Below are 16,963 nucleotides of genomic sequence, written 5' to 3' on the forward strand. Positions count from 1 at the left end.
TTCTTTTTTACGCGTTCATTCTTCATAAGTTGCTTTAAATTTTAAAAAAGATGTTGCTGAATACCAAAATCACAAAACTACGCAATCCTACAGGCTCGTTGATTAAAAGTATAACCAGAGCTGAGCCCGCGAAAAGGTATTTCCTAAGCCTATTTCTTTCTTCTCGCATTAAGTCGTTGGGAAGTTGTAACACCACTAGCGTGATTAGATGAAAGGGAGTCCTCGGGAATATTCATTTCAGTTTGTTACCGGGAAGTATCCTCTAAGCAGGGTAATGGTAGCGAGTGACATGGTGGAAATACGGAAGCAGTTGAAAATTGCCGGTGCTAGATGCGGGTCATTTGTGGTGTCACACAAAGTCGTAATTCAAGTACTTAATGTCTCCCGCGAGCTTTACCTGACAAGATGGACTAATCCCTCCCTTCATTTTACTCCTTAATGATAAAGAAGTTGATGCGTTAATTTGTATTGCACCCTGACCTCCTGTCCGGCCCGCTTACATTTTAAACCCGTGTAATCCAGGTTCGGGTAATAGGTTACGTGCATGCTGTCTCGAAGTTAGCACTCGGTGAGCAAGAAACGCGTAGATATTCATCAACAGAAACCCAATAAGGTAGGTTACCTTTAAAAGGAAAAAGTAGAGATTTTAAAGCTATTAGTTTTCATGGATTTTAAACCACTTATTTTCACTCTCGTTTTAATCAATACGCGGGTAGTAATATAGGGGGTGTAAGAGATTATGGTATGTTTAACAGAGCTTTAATTTTAACTACTAATTCTAAATTAAAATTTAAACTACAGAACACAGTTTCACTTTGTCGCTAGATGGCGGTATAATTCATTGCAGAATAGGAAGTGACCGACTCGTCAGATTAACGAGTCATGCAACTGAATTACTGATTTGAGTCATCAGTAAGAATGATTCGACGCAGTCTATCGATGAGAAGTCATAATTAACTTCCTTTAATTCAGCGATTTTATGTCGAGAACTGATTGAAATGATTGGTTCCTTTCGAGGAATGACGTGATTTATTTTTCATGTATTCTGCTAGAGTCAGTTCCGGAAGTTGTGACTTCCTATTCACTAGGTCTAGTTTGCCGAATCACTTATCACGAAGTGATTCCGTGACTCGATTCACCGTCCTGTATTTATTTCACTGAATTATACGAAAGGCTAACTTTGCTTATTAAGGACAGATATCCTTTAAAAAAAAAGATATTTCAAGAAAGCGCAAAGGTAGTAAAATACAGAAATTCCCCTTGACAGTTTAATTAAATAATATATATTTATTTTAATTAATCTTTTGAATAGATGGACACGATTCAAAATGTCTAGTGTGCAAGAGATGATAGTTTTGCGAATTATAAAAGATACTCATGTGGAAATATCTTGTTATAAGAAATATATTACGTTTCTTATAATGTGTATTAAGAAGCAAACGCATCTTACTTCTTGCACTGTGAGTTTTTCTAATTGGAAGATGCCTTTTCTTTCATTTGTGGGCATTTCATATTGTATTACTATGAAAGGATCCGTTCAAAAATAAGTGCAGTTCTGTTTCAACTGGCCATTAGCACTATCGTCAGGCTGGAAATAGGATCGTCTACAGCACTCATTTCTCATTAGAAGCATCAAAAAATAACAATCAAATGACATAAATAGAAACAGGATAGTCATAAGAAGCCCACTGTGACACTACAAACTGATTTTCTCTTTCAGTATTGCCAGCTTGATTGTATTATAGAAGTGGTGGTGCTGCTCTGACCAACGATAGGGGTGGCATGGGAGAAAAAATACCCCACACGTTCTTTTATACGAAAGATGCACAAAATGATGAAAGAATGGTAAAATCTTTCCATTCCAATCCAAACCAGCCTTTATTTTCAGCAGTTCTATTGGCGAATCTAATACTGAGTTAACTTTGAATACCTCCAAATGGTTCTCAAAAAAATCTCTGCCTGAACATCAAACATGAATTGAACGACTACTAATGGCCACTGGGCTCTCTCCTTTCTAGTATCCTCCATAATTTCTGTAAATATCATTCATATTCCTCTCTCTTCCATCGTAACGGTATTCTCTTAAAAATATTAAATGGGTCCATTTTGTGGATGTACCCACGTCCACAAATGTCAGTACTCCGCAAACAGGTGCATCACGCCCTCAAGGAACACTAACGCAAAGGACACTGGCCTCAACCTAAGGTCGATCGCCTAAAAGGTATCCACAAAGGGTCAAGAAAACATATGAAAGCCATCATAACGCAAAAATGCAATTCATGACAGTATTTCGTCCAGTCATCTGGCAAGGCGAACCAATGGTACCTACTATATCGACCGCAACAAATTCACTTTGCTGATGTTTACGACTGTCGTCAGGAAACTATTCCTCATTAAAAAATTGCGAAGTAAAATAAAGCCATTATGGGCCTCTTACTTAATGGGGACTTAACAGAAAAACCTTCTAACCCTATCATAATGCTCTCTATGGCCATGCACGAAGCCTGTGTGTGTGTGTGTGTGTGTGTGTGTGTGTGTGTGTGTGTGTGTGTGTGTGTGTGTGTGTGTGTGTGTGTGTGTGTGTGTGTGTGTGTGTGTGTGTGTGTGTGTGTGTGTGTGTGGTTCCAGGCAAACAAAGTTATCCTCCAAGCCAAATTTCACACTTTGCAATGATTTGTGCTATTTTTCATCGTCGGGGCTTGCAGAACACTTTCCATTCCTTCTTTGTAGGAATTCTGCAGGAATTCCTACTGGCAGTAATCTACAAAGGACTTTGTCATTGCACCAAAGATAATATTCCATCAGATTATCTAGGTATTTCATTTAATTTCAACACTGATATAAAGGCAGAAAAATCATGCCTAGAATGAGTTAATTAACATATTCGAGGAAGGGTCCCATCCGCAGACCCGCTGGAACACTTCCTCAAAAGGATTTACCAAAAAACAGTTTGTTTGAAGATACCTTCTTTTCAAACAAAATAACTAAATTTTGGTTAGTTTTGTTGAAGAGAAGTAGTTTTGTTGCCCAAGGATATGGATCTATGAATGCTAATCTTTTTGACTTTGATCTCTCTTCTTCTGATACGTGTCACTACGGAGGAGTGAAAGACTGGAAACACCTGTTATATTTCTGCCTTTACACAACGTTCTAAGGGCCTCACTCCCCTCATGTATAGATTCTCTTACCCCTCGTAACTTCTGCTTCCAGCTCGAGTTTTCTACTCCAAGACCAAATTCCACTCTATACGACGATAAGTCTAATGAACTGAATTAATGGGCTGCATCGTTTTTCCTATTATATTGATGCGGACAACCAAAGAAGAATAACCGACTTTGTATCCCGAGGCTCTTGACTCTTTAGTATTGATATTTGTATACCCATGAGTGCAAGGAAGCCACAGGTTATTGCTGCACTGGCCAAAAAAAAAAAAAAAAAAAAAAGAAAATATAATTGATAAGAAAATAATGCGCTTCTCTTCTCATGTAGTTAACTATACAGTTGACTTTTGAAGTTTTTCAAGCTGAAAGACTCAACTACCTCCAGAAGCAACTTCTTGTTCCAGGAATCAACAACCCTCTGGCTGAAAAGAAAATTTCCTACAGTCTAGTCTAAACCTCCTCCCCTGTAATTTGAATTTATGGTCCCTAGTTCTGGAATTCTTTATAACCGTGCAAATTCCGACTTCATTTTACTAAAACCTCAATCAGGTCACCTCTGAGGTGCCTGGTTGCCAAGCTCTGCAGCCCACATAATTGGAGCCTTTCCTCGTACGATTGCCCCTTTGCCGAACTCACCATTCGAGTTCCCGTCTTTGAACCATTTCAAGAAACTCAGTCTTTTTTCAGAGGTCTCCATACTTGAACACAGTCTTCCAAATGTGGTCTTCCAAATGCCTTATACAGTGAGATTATGACCTCCCTAACTTTACAGGATACTGTTCGATAAATCATCGATAGGACACCATGGGCTTTCCTGGCCTCCTGTTTACACTGATCAGAAAACGTCATATCCGTCCGTATCGTAACTCCCAGATCCCTTTCTTCCTCTACGGTTTTTGATTCAACCCCACCAAATGTATAAGTTATTTTGGGGTTGCTGTTCCCAAATGTAATACTTTGCATTTTGCTACATTAAAAACAGAGTGGCTACTCTTCTAACCATTCTTGAAGCCTGTTCAAGTGATCCTGAAGGAGTGCTGCTTGGTGCTGATTATTAAAGACTCTCCCAATCTTTAGTCGTCCTCAAATTTTTACATCGCGCCCTTTATAGCTTCTTCGATGTGCTTAATGAAAAGAATAGTTCAAACATCTTTTCCCAGATGTCTGAAGAGTCTGAACTGTATTCTTACTCTGCCTCTCTCTCTCTCTCTCTCTCTCTCTCTCTCTCTCTCTCTCTCTCTCTCTTGTTGTTCCCTTCGGGGGATCTTGCCAGCTTCTTGACGCAACATTTTCCCTGTGATTGCGAAACCTTATAGGTCCAATCTACTTGGTATAAAAGTGCGCGCACAGTTGTGCCCCGCCTCCTGGTGACATGGACTGGTACGTTACATATACCGAGTACTGTACTCATTTCTGTGGATTTTCGATAATTATGTATCGGCACAGTGTACCACAGCGGTGATGTACTAACTTTCTGGAGTCGCCCTACATAAGACCCAACACATACCCATAGCCTAAGGATGGATATATATTTCTTATACACTTATATTTTAATAGAATGGAAACACAACCGAGTTCAAAAAGAAACAAAATGCAATTAAAAAGACTGGCTTCATTTCAAATTGTAGTTTTACAGGAAAAGATTGAGATCTTGGTTTATTTCTCTTTGACAGAAATTCAAGTCTTCTTCATTCAGAGTTCCTGTGAAGTGTTGTTTGCGGGAAGAAAAGAGTGGGAGCATTTTAATATTTAAAATCTAAAAATAAGCGAAGGAAACTCTCTGTATTGAACAATCGGTAAATCAGAAATAAGTGGTTATGGCATTCCACTTTCATAGAATGTTTGGTTCCCTGCTATATTCCAAAATGATTCATTTCTCCTTCAGCATCTTTATAAAAAGTGTTCTATTGTTTTAGCATTGTGTAAAATAAAATAGAATTACTCTTTCTGTGTCCAATTAATCAATATTGATGATTGAACCCAGATAAGCTTTATTCATCTGTTTTCAATCTCCAGTTACATGTAGATCGAAATTAAATACTCTAATTCACAAACGTGATTTAAAATGTATGATTGAGATTTACGATTGTTTGTTCGTTCCAAACCTCTCTCGTTTGCTATTTGGCTGTTCCAGGAGATACCCGAGGACATTTTCATTACCGTGACCTTTCTGAAGGTCCCTCAAGTCTCCGAGTTAAACTAAGTTTTCCTTGGACAGTAAAGAAGCAGTTAAGGAGGTGGTCTTGGGTTAGACTGGAACAAGCGAGTCGGAGTTACAAACCGATTTGCACCTTCTTGATGGTAGGTAACTGCGACAATAGACGGATCACTCCGTGCAGTGTCGTAATTAAAAGCGATGCAACTTTTCCTCCCTCTGGAGTACTTTGTCTGTCTCAATGTGTTCACTCTGTTCCACACGTCACTACCTAATTCGGCAGAGACCATAAAAGACACCGCAGATGCGCTCTGCGTAGATGCTTGCTTATCGTTCGAGCTCTGAAAACTACACTTCTGTAATTTGTTTACTAGAAGTTAGGGGTCGCCGGGGAGTTTACGCTTTGTTGAGTTAGCGTCATGAGTCGTGACGTACTCAATGTACAGGGCTAATGCAGCGTACCTTCAAGAGGCACGCGTCTACAGCAAGGGAAGGGTGGGAGTGGAGATGGGAAACAGATTAAGGAATTTTAAGGAGAGGGTGAAGAAAATAATGAAAACTGCTTCTCCTGATGTTTTTTTGGTGTAGGAGGAACCTATTCTCTTTGCTCGAGATAGGCCTTCATTGAAGGAGTAATTTAGAAATCCTTTTTCGTCGCCGATGGGGCTGAACCCGGACCTTTCCAAATGAATGCTGAAATCATTATATTTTCAAGGAGATAACAAGCGAAGAACAAAGTAAAAATGCAAAGAGTTGGGACGTGAAGAGAAAGAAAATGAGAGAGAGTGAAGAGAAATGGACAGAAAGGAGAAAATAAGAGAGAAGGATAGGAGAAAAAAGAGAGAAGGATAGGAGAAAAAAGAGAGAAGGATAGGAGAAAAAAGAGAGAAGGATAGGAGAAAAAAGAGAGGCGTAAAAGATACGATGATTAGACAGAAGGGGAGAATAAAAGTGGAGAGAGAGAAGGGAATTTGTCATTCACCCATATGACACTTTATTTAGTTTGGTAGGACAAATAAAGACTGATTTATTTATTTAGAAAAGAAGTTGGAGGAGAAGAGTATTCACTGAAAATTCTTAAAAAATGAATTTGAAGAAAATCGGAGATGGGGGGTAGAGGATAAACATTAAAATACTGTAAAGTGGTCGGAGTAAGAACAGATGATGAAAGGAGTTCCCTCATCTGTGCTTGGGATAGATGAGGACTAAAAGTAGGTTTGACAATTTGCTGTGATACACAATACCAAAATATTTTAAAATACATGTATGTGTTTAGAGACTTTAAATTTTTATTTAGATATACACTACCCTTCATAAAGTGTCCGAAACAAGTCGGTTTCGCATTGACGCCATTTCCACTCTCTTTAATGAGTGTCAGTGCCTTCTTTGGCTGCTATCACACATTCCACTATTCTGGGTAGGCTTTCCACCAACGAGCGATAGACTACACGCGGTATAGTCTTCCATTCCTCCTGCAGGACAGTGACAGTTGAGCTACCAATGGGGAACGTGTTGTCTAGCCCTCACTCAACGTTCCCGTTCGTCCCATAGAGCGGACACCATCTGTCGAACACCATCCTATGGTGCTCCATAAGGTCCAGATCGGAACTTTGCGTTGGCTATTCCAACCAATTTTTGTGCATTCATGTCCATGAACCATGCTCAACAGCATAGGTGGTATGGAATAGACATTATCCTGTTCGAAATAAATATCGATCTCTACCACAAAGAACTGCCAAATCGCAGAGAGCATGGAATTGTCTAAAATGTTAAGGTTGGAATTCGCCGCACAACCACCGAAGATCGTGGCCCATACCATGATAAACAGCCAACGCCCTAACTCCACCTCCTTCATCTTCATTGTTGGCATGGTGTATTGCAGTAGCAGACGTTCTTCAGGCATTCTTCGCGCCCACCCATTTGATCAGAAGGGGTGTAACAAGATTCCTCACTCCATAGAACTGACTTCCAGTCATCCATGGACCAATTACCGCGTTTATTGCACCATGAAAGGCGAGACTGCTTATTGCGGTTGGTGAGGTTTGGCCTAACGCTCGCTGCTTCTGGAGACTCAAGCCAAATCTAAAATCGAGGCTGTGGGGCCCCGTCCATAGTGTGTGTTCGTACAGACCTTAAACACCTGTTTGATGTAATGTAGTATCTGACAAGATTTTCGTACTACCCTTAAGAGTACCCTTTGGTCAAGTGGAGTGAGTTTCCGTGGTTTTACGTGTGCGTTTTTTTCTGCTTTTTGGACATGCTATTCGATGGATAGGCGATATAAATACGCTTGTGCAAGTAACTAACACTTTAATGCCTATGACTGATCGAAGAACAAACAAATTGCGTCGTTAAACATTTATATTAAAATTTTTCTTGTTAAACATTATTGCTTTTATGTAATTCAGTTTCTTTGCTACCGGGTACCTAGGTAGCGCAACTGGACTGTTTTTCATGATATTCTTTTTCAGATTTGCCGTTGCAGTATAATTTTAGAAATAATCTGCAGGGCGATTCAAATCTCCATACATAGGGAAAATGGTCACTTTTTTAACAAACTGTCACTTTATTCACACAAAACATGCTCTACATGGTTGCCATTTCTTTGAAAACACTTAACGGATGCGTCTTTTCCACTCATATTGAATGCGCGTAATTGCATTTCTAATGCGTTCCTTTAGGTGATTCATATTTTATATCTTTTCCTGGTACATCATGGCCTTCAGTGCCCCCACAAGTGAAAATCGAGTGGGCTGAGGTCTGTGAACCTTGGAGGTCACTGCTGATTCAACCATTGGCGCAGACGGATACTGTGGTGCCACATCTTGCTGAAAATACGTCTGAAATTCTCCGTCCTCGTTCAGCAGAGACAACATCAGTTTTCTCCCACCTTGCATCTTTCAGGGACTCATCCAACGCGGGTTGGTATCACTCCAATAACGTAGGTTTTGGCGATTAACTTCTCCATTAACGTAAAAATTGGCTCCATCAGTAAATAAGATCCCAGATTGTTTACTGCCCATTCGCAAAATTCCATCCACTTTTCCAGGTCGTCTTCACTAAGATGCTGCAGTATTTGCATTTTGTGTGGATGCCATTTGCTTTTTTGGGGACTCTGCAAACGTTGCCAGCACCATGTCTGTTGTGCCTTCATTGGTGGATGTTTGTGGACGACCACTTCTCGGTTGGTCAGTAACTTTCTGAACTTCTCAATAAGTTTGGCAGTAGTGTCTTGTGTGATGTGCTTGCCATATCTCCTGTTAAATTCCATTGCAACTTTGCGACAGCTTCCTAATCCGGCCATACGAATTATTTTTATACGCTCTTCTTTAGACAAAGGCATTTTAGAAGAGTACCTAAAGACAGAAAAAAGAGAAACATTTCGTGAATCTATTCCAGTGGAGAGAAAGGAAACACAAGATGGACCAAGCGAATAAAGAAAAACGAAATCCTAGATAACTACAATGGGTACATCAGCAACCAGAGGGCGCCGGAATCGAAGAAACTGTAATTATCAGTCGAATTGAAATCCGCTGTTTTGGTTCTAGTTTAAAGTGCACTTTCTTAAATTAGTCTGTCGCCTTAGGCAATCAATGAAGAAACTCTTCGAACTTCGTGTCTCTGTGATTTTCACATAACAACGCATTATTTGAGAGAAAGAAAACAAAAAAAAGGGAAAACCGTAGCTCATTTGTAGTAGCGTATTCCTCGAAATCGGCACTTTGGAAAAGTTGCGATATTTTACAACTTTCATGTGTGTGTAGAGCAGCAATCAAGTGGAATTCAGAACCCAGGTGCACCCACGGATTCCAATAAATCAATAGAACCCTTCCAGTACTCCAATACTTTCGCGACATCCTGGTCTCATATAAAAGCGTAAAATATTAATTATGCTAATCTAATTCGCAGTTTGTGGAATATTTGCGTGACTAGTTGGCTGGTTGTAATGACTCAAAGAGAATTGTTAAAACAGCGCTCGAATTCTTCAAAGGTACACCGGGTTACTTAAAAATTTAAATATTTTTTTGTTGTTGTTTTTTGTCGATAACTGAGAAACCTCGCGGGGTTTTGCTTCACAGGCAAAAAGTAAGCAGTAGTTTGTCTTTTTCACTTATTCCATTTCGCAGCATTTTTTTTTTCTTTCTTTCTTTTTTTTTTTTTTCTTTTTTTTTTTTTTGTAAAGCGAAAAACTTTTGGGCCGCTGTCTAATTGCACTTTCTATCCTAGAAGCAAACTGCAATTTGACAATTTCCAGGCACAGTTGTTTTTAAAGAATAGAATACAAAAAAAGAAAAAAAAAAAAGAGAGAAAGAATTGTTAAATTTTTTAATTTTCTTCAGAAATGCAAAATACGAGTTTTACTAAGCTGAAAGTATGTTGAAAAACGTAATTTTCCTAATGTCCTCTTTGCTCTTGCAGAACTTTTGCAATTACCGCTATTATTATTATCATTACTCTTTTTCTCTTGTAAACGGTGCCATTCTGATAATAAGACGTGGAAAATATTTATTATTTATTTTTTTTGTTAATTTATTGTCCAATCTATCCACTTGTTTATTTATTGCTTTATCAGAGATCAAAATCACGTTTAAAATCGAGATATTTTTGAAATTTTTATAATATATATAAAAATGAGATTTTATATTATAAAATATATTCTATATAATTATCTAGAAAATTATAAGCTCAAAAATGAGTTGAAATTCTTATTTTATTTAATTTTCATATATTTTTTTTTTTAAAATAAAGACCCTAGACACCTCTTAATTTCAAATACCAAAGTGATAGAAATAATAAAAATATGGCAACAATAAGATTTTGGACATATAAAGTTAGACCACGCATTGAACACTGCATACAGGTCTGGAGGAGGCTTCATTTTAGGAAGGATGTAAATCTGATGGAATTGGTGGGGGGAACAAAAGTTCCCCATCTCTCCACCGCCTTGGTCTTACCAAGAAAGATTTCATTTCAGCAAATTGCAGCAGCTGGAGACCAGGCACCTGCGAGGTGATCAGGTTGAGGTATTTAAGGTCTTCAATGGATTGAGCAAGCTCAATGTTTATGGCATTCTTCCTGTCGCTCAGACTACACACGTGAGCGAACATAATTCAAATTGAGGAAGGATGGTTGCAAGATAGACGTACTGAGGTTTGCCTTCACCCAGAGGGTAGTTGATTGTTCGAACAAACATCCATCTGTTGCTGTGGAAGTGGACTGGAAAAATTACTCTACAACCACTTTGGGGACTTCTAAGATTCTCATTTTGGAGCGGTTATGCAGCGACAGCCTAGTAATTGACGTTAGGGTCCCCTGAGGGAGTTGTTTCAGGGCAGGTGCAGCATACACGGTGCTTAGCGTGGTAGAATTCAACCGACAGCTGACTTTCACGTTGTCTCCACCAGAAGGACGTAGCGCTATTTGTATAGTGTATCTGTATATCTGGCAGATAGAAGAGACACTATGAACCTCTTAAAAACCCCTTTTTTTTTTTATTAAACCCCAGGTGTCTCTGAAAGTGCATATTTAGTATTCTTGCGTATTTAACCTGTAGAGTGTTAAGCAACGATATCAGTCTCCAGTCCTATTTATCAGTCTTATTTATGTTGAGATTTTGATGGCGCCCTAGATCGGGGGCCCTGTGCGGCACATCCATTGAACCCCCATTGCACGGCCCTAATTGCTGTCATTGCTCGTGCATAGCGTCTTTTGTGTCCAAAATTGCAAAATATGTTTTTTATGACTGTCATTGTACGAGCTTTGCTTCTTCGCATCTCTCTTCCATTTTGACGCTAACATTATTCATATTTAACTCATGGCAGTTGTATAATGTCTCAGAAAAATTGTTTATTTTATAATGTAATTTTGAAACAATAATATTATCTTATTTGCAGTGTCGTACAATGTCACGTGTTCTCCCAAGCTGATGATTGTTTCTTTAAACGTTAATTCTACTTCGGCTTTGGTGTACCTAGAAAAACTGAAGGGATATGAAGGTATGTAGTTTCCCTTATTTATGCCTTCAATTATTTATTTTATTTTTTACCCGACTATTTTGAGAATGAAGAATACAACTGTGTTTTCTTTCTCAGCCTGCGAACCGAAAAGAACAGAAGGAAAATTTGTGTTCAGGCTACCCTTAGACAATACCTACGCGTGTGGAACAGTCAGAATGCTTAACAAACGTACGGTAAGTTAAAAATAATCATTTTAATTTTATATAAGTAGAAATAACGATTTTATATAATAAAAATGAAATAATTTTATCTAATAATGAGCAGAAAATAAATAATGATTTCTTACCATGCAGTTGTAAGTTTGACCTTCGATAAGAAACAAAATTAAAAAAAATACATTGCCTATACTCCTTCTCACTTACCATTTGTACACTTGGCAGTGTTCAATCGACTCCTCACCATACGCTTTCTTCACGCAAAATTATTCGTTGGTTTCCTGTGCCACCAACAATTTGCCAATCATAACTAAGTTTTCTACCAACACATTTTCTACCAAATAGCCTGTTTGTATCTGGTAAAGAAGATGTAAATAAAATATAGCGAGTTCGATGAACCAGAATAACTTAAGGTAAGTTTTAATTGGAATCGATACGTTCCTTGAAACTGTCTGAAATCGATTGTCACTGTAGAAAATGTAGAAATTTGTCAGAAGGAATTTTGTCGAAAGCAACAAACTTCAACAGATATTTGCAATGTCCTTCGGGGATTTAAATGCAGCGCAGTTACTAATTCTGGTAAAATTGGCATGGCGACGCACAAAGTGTCTAAATTTTCAAAATCAGCCTTCCGTTTCAAATGTCTTCACCTTAACTACTCGTATAACACTATTAGGAAATCTGTACATTGGGATGGGCTAATTATTGGAAACATTTGTTGTCCATGGAGCATAATAAGCAATGAAAATCAAATCAAATCTTGGATTCGCAGAATACTGATCTTTCTCAAAGGACTTCCAAGAAGTTCTGCAAGTTTTCAGTTGATTTTTTTTTTTTATTTAATCTGCATACATTTTAATTTATTGCAAATTGGTATTGTTTTTAAGAGTATTGTGGTTCCGCGGGATTTGATTTACAAAAAAGAGATCCCCAGAAAAGGAAAGAGTTTCTCGGAAGAAAAAAAAAACTGATTCTGCTAGTTCGGAAGACTTAAATTTACAATAAATTTGGGGGGGAGGACCCTAAAAACAAGGCACAGTTCTTTCTCCCACTCTTTTCCTCGTGAATATTAATGACCTTCGTCCACTGACTGGAAATTATATTGGCTGTTGAAGATACTACATTCTACTTTCCAGTTTGAGAAACCTAAACCTTTCCCTGCACAGTCAGCTTCTACTGCTGGAATATCCACCACCAATTCCATAAAAATGAGTTCTCTGAAACACACACCCAATAGTACATTTCGTTGTTTGCGTTGACATCATTAAGAACAATAAGTTTCGTGTCTTCTTTTTTTTTTTTTCACTTTGTACTAAAAGTAGATGGATGGAGAAGTTCAGCTAATAATTCAAGATTTCCTTGTAGCGGCTACGCAATTACTACCAAATACGGGAATGTTCTTGTATTTCTCTAATTGGTCAACTCTTCTGACTTATGCTTTCGTACTGGAGTATAAACAGAAAATTTTGTTTATTATAAGTATGATATTAGTGGGAAGACATATTAAACTGCTGGACTTTCTAATTAAGTAATTATACACTCAGTGATCTTTGAATAATGACCTCCCCACCCGTAATGGACTGTGCTGCATAGCTCTCAGTATAAAAAAGCCGAACAGTGTCGCATACTAGAGAAGTGGTAATTTTCATCTGATCGTGCAAGTCAAAGTGATAAAGTAACAGTTATGGGACGTAGTAAAGAAATCACTGAGTTTCAAACGGGCATGATTATGGGAGCTCGTGTGTCCGGTGCTTCCACATAAAAAAAAAAACCCAAACTGTTATTTTTAGGCCACCCGAATAATTTAATTCATCTGCCATGCAGTGCGTCTTATGTCTATTAATTGCGTGTGTTCTATGGTCGATTTGTCTGTTTAGCTGGACGAAAAACCCCAGTTTCTGGGGAAAAAACCTTGCCATCTACGCCTGAGACCGACTAACTCAGCCACGGAGTGAAAAAAACCATTAAGGTTCCTCGCGTCTTCGACGGGATTCGAACCCGGGCCTTTTCCACCCGGTGTGGGGAAGATGGTGACGATACCACTGTGGTACCGCTCAGATGGTGATTCCACATTAGAAATGGCACGTCTTCTCGGTTTCTGATGGCCCACTGTAGTTAAAGTGTACAAAGAATGGTATCGAACGGTTCAAACAACCTCCCGCCGACAGAACTGTAAAGGATTACGGATGTTCACCGTGAGGGAAGGATGTTGTACGAGCTCAACGGCATGTCACTATGCGATAACATCGCAATACGATATGGGGAATGCAAGAACAGTATCCCAAATGACGATGCGCCGCACACCCAGACCTATGGGATTCCACAGCAGATGATCCAAGAGACACCCCTATCCTCGCCTGTGATCACCGTCGACAGCGAATGCCGTGATGTCAACAACACGCTGGTTGAACACTGGAGGACTGGAAACGAGTGTGCTGGTTGGATGAGTCCAAATACCTGGTGTAACAGGTCGACAGAAGTTCTCGTGTGTGGCACAAGCAGCATACCCATGGTGCCCACTATCCAGGCAGGTGGCGGTGGTTGTTTAATATAGGACATGTCTTGCTGGAAAGAACTAGGACCCCTGGCGCGTATAGACCAACGTTTCACTGGTGAGATTTGCCAGCAGCTCTGAGGAGACCATGTGCACACTCTGCCAAAATTGCATGTTACCCCGAACAGAAACTGACCTCGATCCAATTGAAAGCCTTGCAGGCAGCATGGGTGCAGATCTGTACGGACATTTACAGACATCAGGTGGAATCAATGCGTAGGCGAATAGCGGCTGTTATCCGTGCTAACGGTGGCTCAGCACGGTATTATTCAGTGATCACTCAGCGTAAATACCCATTAAGATTGGGACATAAGTCAGCATTCAGTGGAACTCAAGTAGCATTCATTTGCTATTGACAACTCGTTTTCAATTAAGTGACGCTCTCTAAGTACCACTTCAGCCACCATTCTGAATTCCCCTCTTCTAAGAGAGTTTTCATTGCCGCTCACGTGCTGCCAACTGATGGAGAGCATCCATCTAATCAGATGAGTCACGCAAAGTTTGAACTATATTTTAGTATAGATACGTTACTTCGATATATGCCTTGTTTCCTAAATGTTTTTCCCTTTGGAACTAGTATTTCCTATTTTGATTTCCTACTTTCTAAGAGAGGAATGTTATAGAATGGCGAAAACGGCAGGAAGAATCTTATATTTTTTTCTTTCCATTCTACATTTCATATCATAAAAGAGACATTTTTTAATTCCCTCTGTCTCTTTTGGAAATCAAATTATTGATTTCGGTTTCCTCACTGGGCATGCGCCGCTAATTAAATCACTTATTCCGACTAACCTTTTGGTGAAATAAGAATGTTATCTGTACAACAGCAGTGGGTGCTCGACATTATGCATATTGAAAAGAGTATTTAATTAAAAACCGAACAATACGACCGTCCAGCACATAAACGAGCAAAATAAAGAGTGAGTTTCATAATAGATCGCAGCGAGTGTAATGCGATCTATAAAGTCTCATTCCTCCACGAGCCTTACATTGGGCCCCCATCGGATATGAAAGTAGCAGACGTATTACAAGCAGAAGGAGTCTGATTAAGGAATTTCGAAGATCTCATGAATAATGAATGGAATAAGAGACCAAGGCGTCAAAACTTTAAATAATTGTTATGAATTATGAAAGAACGCGAAAAAGGAACTATTGATCACCAGATTAAACTACAATCTCTTGTTGGTGGCATTCGCTGAAAGAAAGAATTTGTAAGCGAAGGAGCCAATCGAAAACTACCTACCATTTTTACTCTTTTTTAATCTCCTGATGAAAGGTTTCATTTTATTATATTTTATTAAATCTCATTTGTGTTGGCTATAGCAAAAGAAATATTAAAAATTTTGAAGCCACTTCCCCGTTCTAAATTTACTCTTGGCACTCCAGCCAAACGTATTTGGACCTCACTCCAGGAATATTTTGAGCAGTGCCAGAACTACCCATGCATGCATATCTGCTGAAGCAATGGAGGCAAATTACGGCTGACAGCTACTGGAAGTTGGTATGAAAAGTCCCTGAAGAGTTGAGTCTGTGATACAGGCCAAAGGTGTCTGTACTGAGTATTAGGTTTTTGAAATAAAAGTCCTTTTTTATCCAGCCATCTGTGTGTATTCGAATACTTTTGATCATATAGTGTAATTGAGTCTCGACCAAGCTGATAAGAGCTGTATGACCTAATTCAAAATTACCATCGCAATTGGAAATAAAAAAATGAAGAAACTATGCTAAATATAATAAAACCATATTCTGAGAATTAACGAAAAAAAAAAAAAAAAACATTTTCCATATTAGGGATTACAATACTGCCACTACGCAGCGCTACAGTCACAACTTTTTAAAGATGGCGGGTCAGGATTTTTTAGAGTTATGAACCAAAAAATGGATAAAAACGAACAGATATAAAAAGCTCATTCTGGAGCTTGTGGTTAGTATTAATTTAAGCGCATGCGCAGAGGGGATCGTTCTGCGAATTTGGTTGCTCTTTCTTGTAAAACTCGTAAGAGATTGTGCAGTAGGTTTAAGGAGGTAGAGCGGGATTGAAGGCTCGTTTCAGCAGCTATTGACGACCTAAATGTGACTTTACAAAATGTATTAAAGTTTCAATTTTTTTTTGAGTTAACAACACGGATTAAAGCAAGTCACATTGCCTATTATATTAAAAACTTGGTTTATTTTTTACTTCGCTCAGATTTCGAAAATGAAGATCTCGGCTTATTAATAATTCTTTTAACAGAAAGTTGAACCCACGATCATTACCTCCACTTCATTCCAACGGAACGGACTCGAGCTAATTTCCAATAAAAAACGCTTCAAATCGTCGCGGACAAATATTTGAATTAACGGTAGTGATTAAAATAAAACTCCAAGAGTAAAATTAACACAAAGTTCGGAAGATCGTGATGTTGCCTAGCAACTACATACCTTAAATGTTGATAACCCTCTGCCTGTTAATAATCTCTTTAAAAACCAAACTAGGAGTCCCTGTAAAAAGTTGGACTGTTTCTCGCCCTTTAAGAGTGAGTTTCATTATTTTGTTTATTACAAATAAAAAACATTTTGAAGTATTTCTCTCTTTTTTTGTGTGTGCAGTGTACTCGAAGCAGTTATGTTCGGAACGTTGTAAAACCAATAACTTAGCGCTCTCGTTTTTGCCTTTATTTATTTAGGGCGAAAGAATATTTTACCATCGAGTTATCATCGAAGAACCTGTAAAGCAAGTAGATGTGATCCTTGTCAAGTGTATGATATCTCGAGACCACAACGTGACAGCGAATGTGACCAATTTAGAATCAAAGAGAGCGAGGCGAGAAGTGTTACCGGAAAATTTCACAGAACCAGAGTAAGATCTTATTAAAATAATTTACGCATCAGATAATAGAATAAATATTTAATAGACTGGATGTTGATTGAGTTCGATTATT

General features: G+C 38.6%; 1 protein-coding gene across 1 annotated transcript in view; it reads left to right on the forward strand.

Annotated features, from left to right (window-relative positions):
* Positions 1-16,963, forward strand: part of LOC150076057 (uncharacterized) — a 317,567-nt gene that overhangs the window by 290,856 nt on the left and 9,748 nt on the right. The window contains exons 2-4 of the mRNA XM_090387008.1: positions 11,211-11,312; positions 11,409-11,506; positions 16,709-16,881. Coding sequence (XP_090243134.1) covers positions 11,211-11,312; positions 11,409-11,506; positions 16,709-16,881 — 373 coding nt within the window. The remainder of the gene's footprint in view (positions 1-11,210; positions 11,313-11,408; positions 11,507-16,708; positions 16,882-16,963) is intronic.

This window comes from Mastigoproctus giganteus, chromosome 13, assembly GCF_048544385.1.
Source record: "Mastigoproctus giganteus isolate SK-2022 chromosome 13, ASM4854438v1, whole genome shotgun sequence".
NCBI lineage: Eukaryota > Metazoa > Arthropoda > Arachnida > Uropygi > Thelyphonidae > Mastigoproctus > Mastigoproctus giganteus.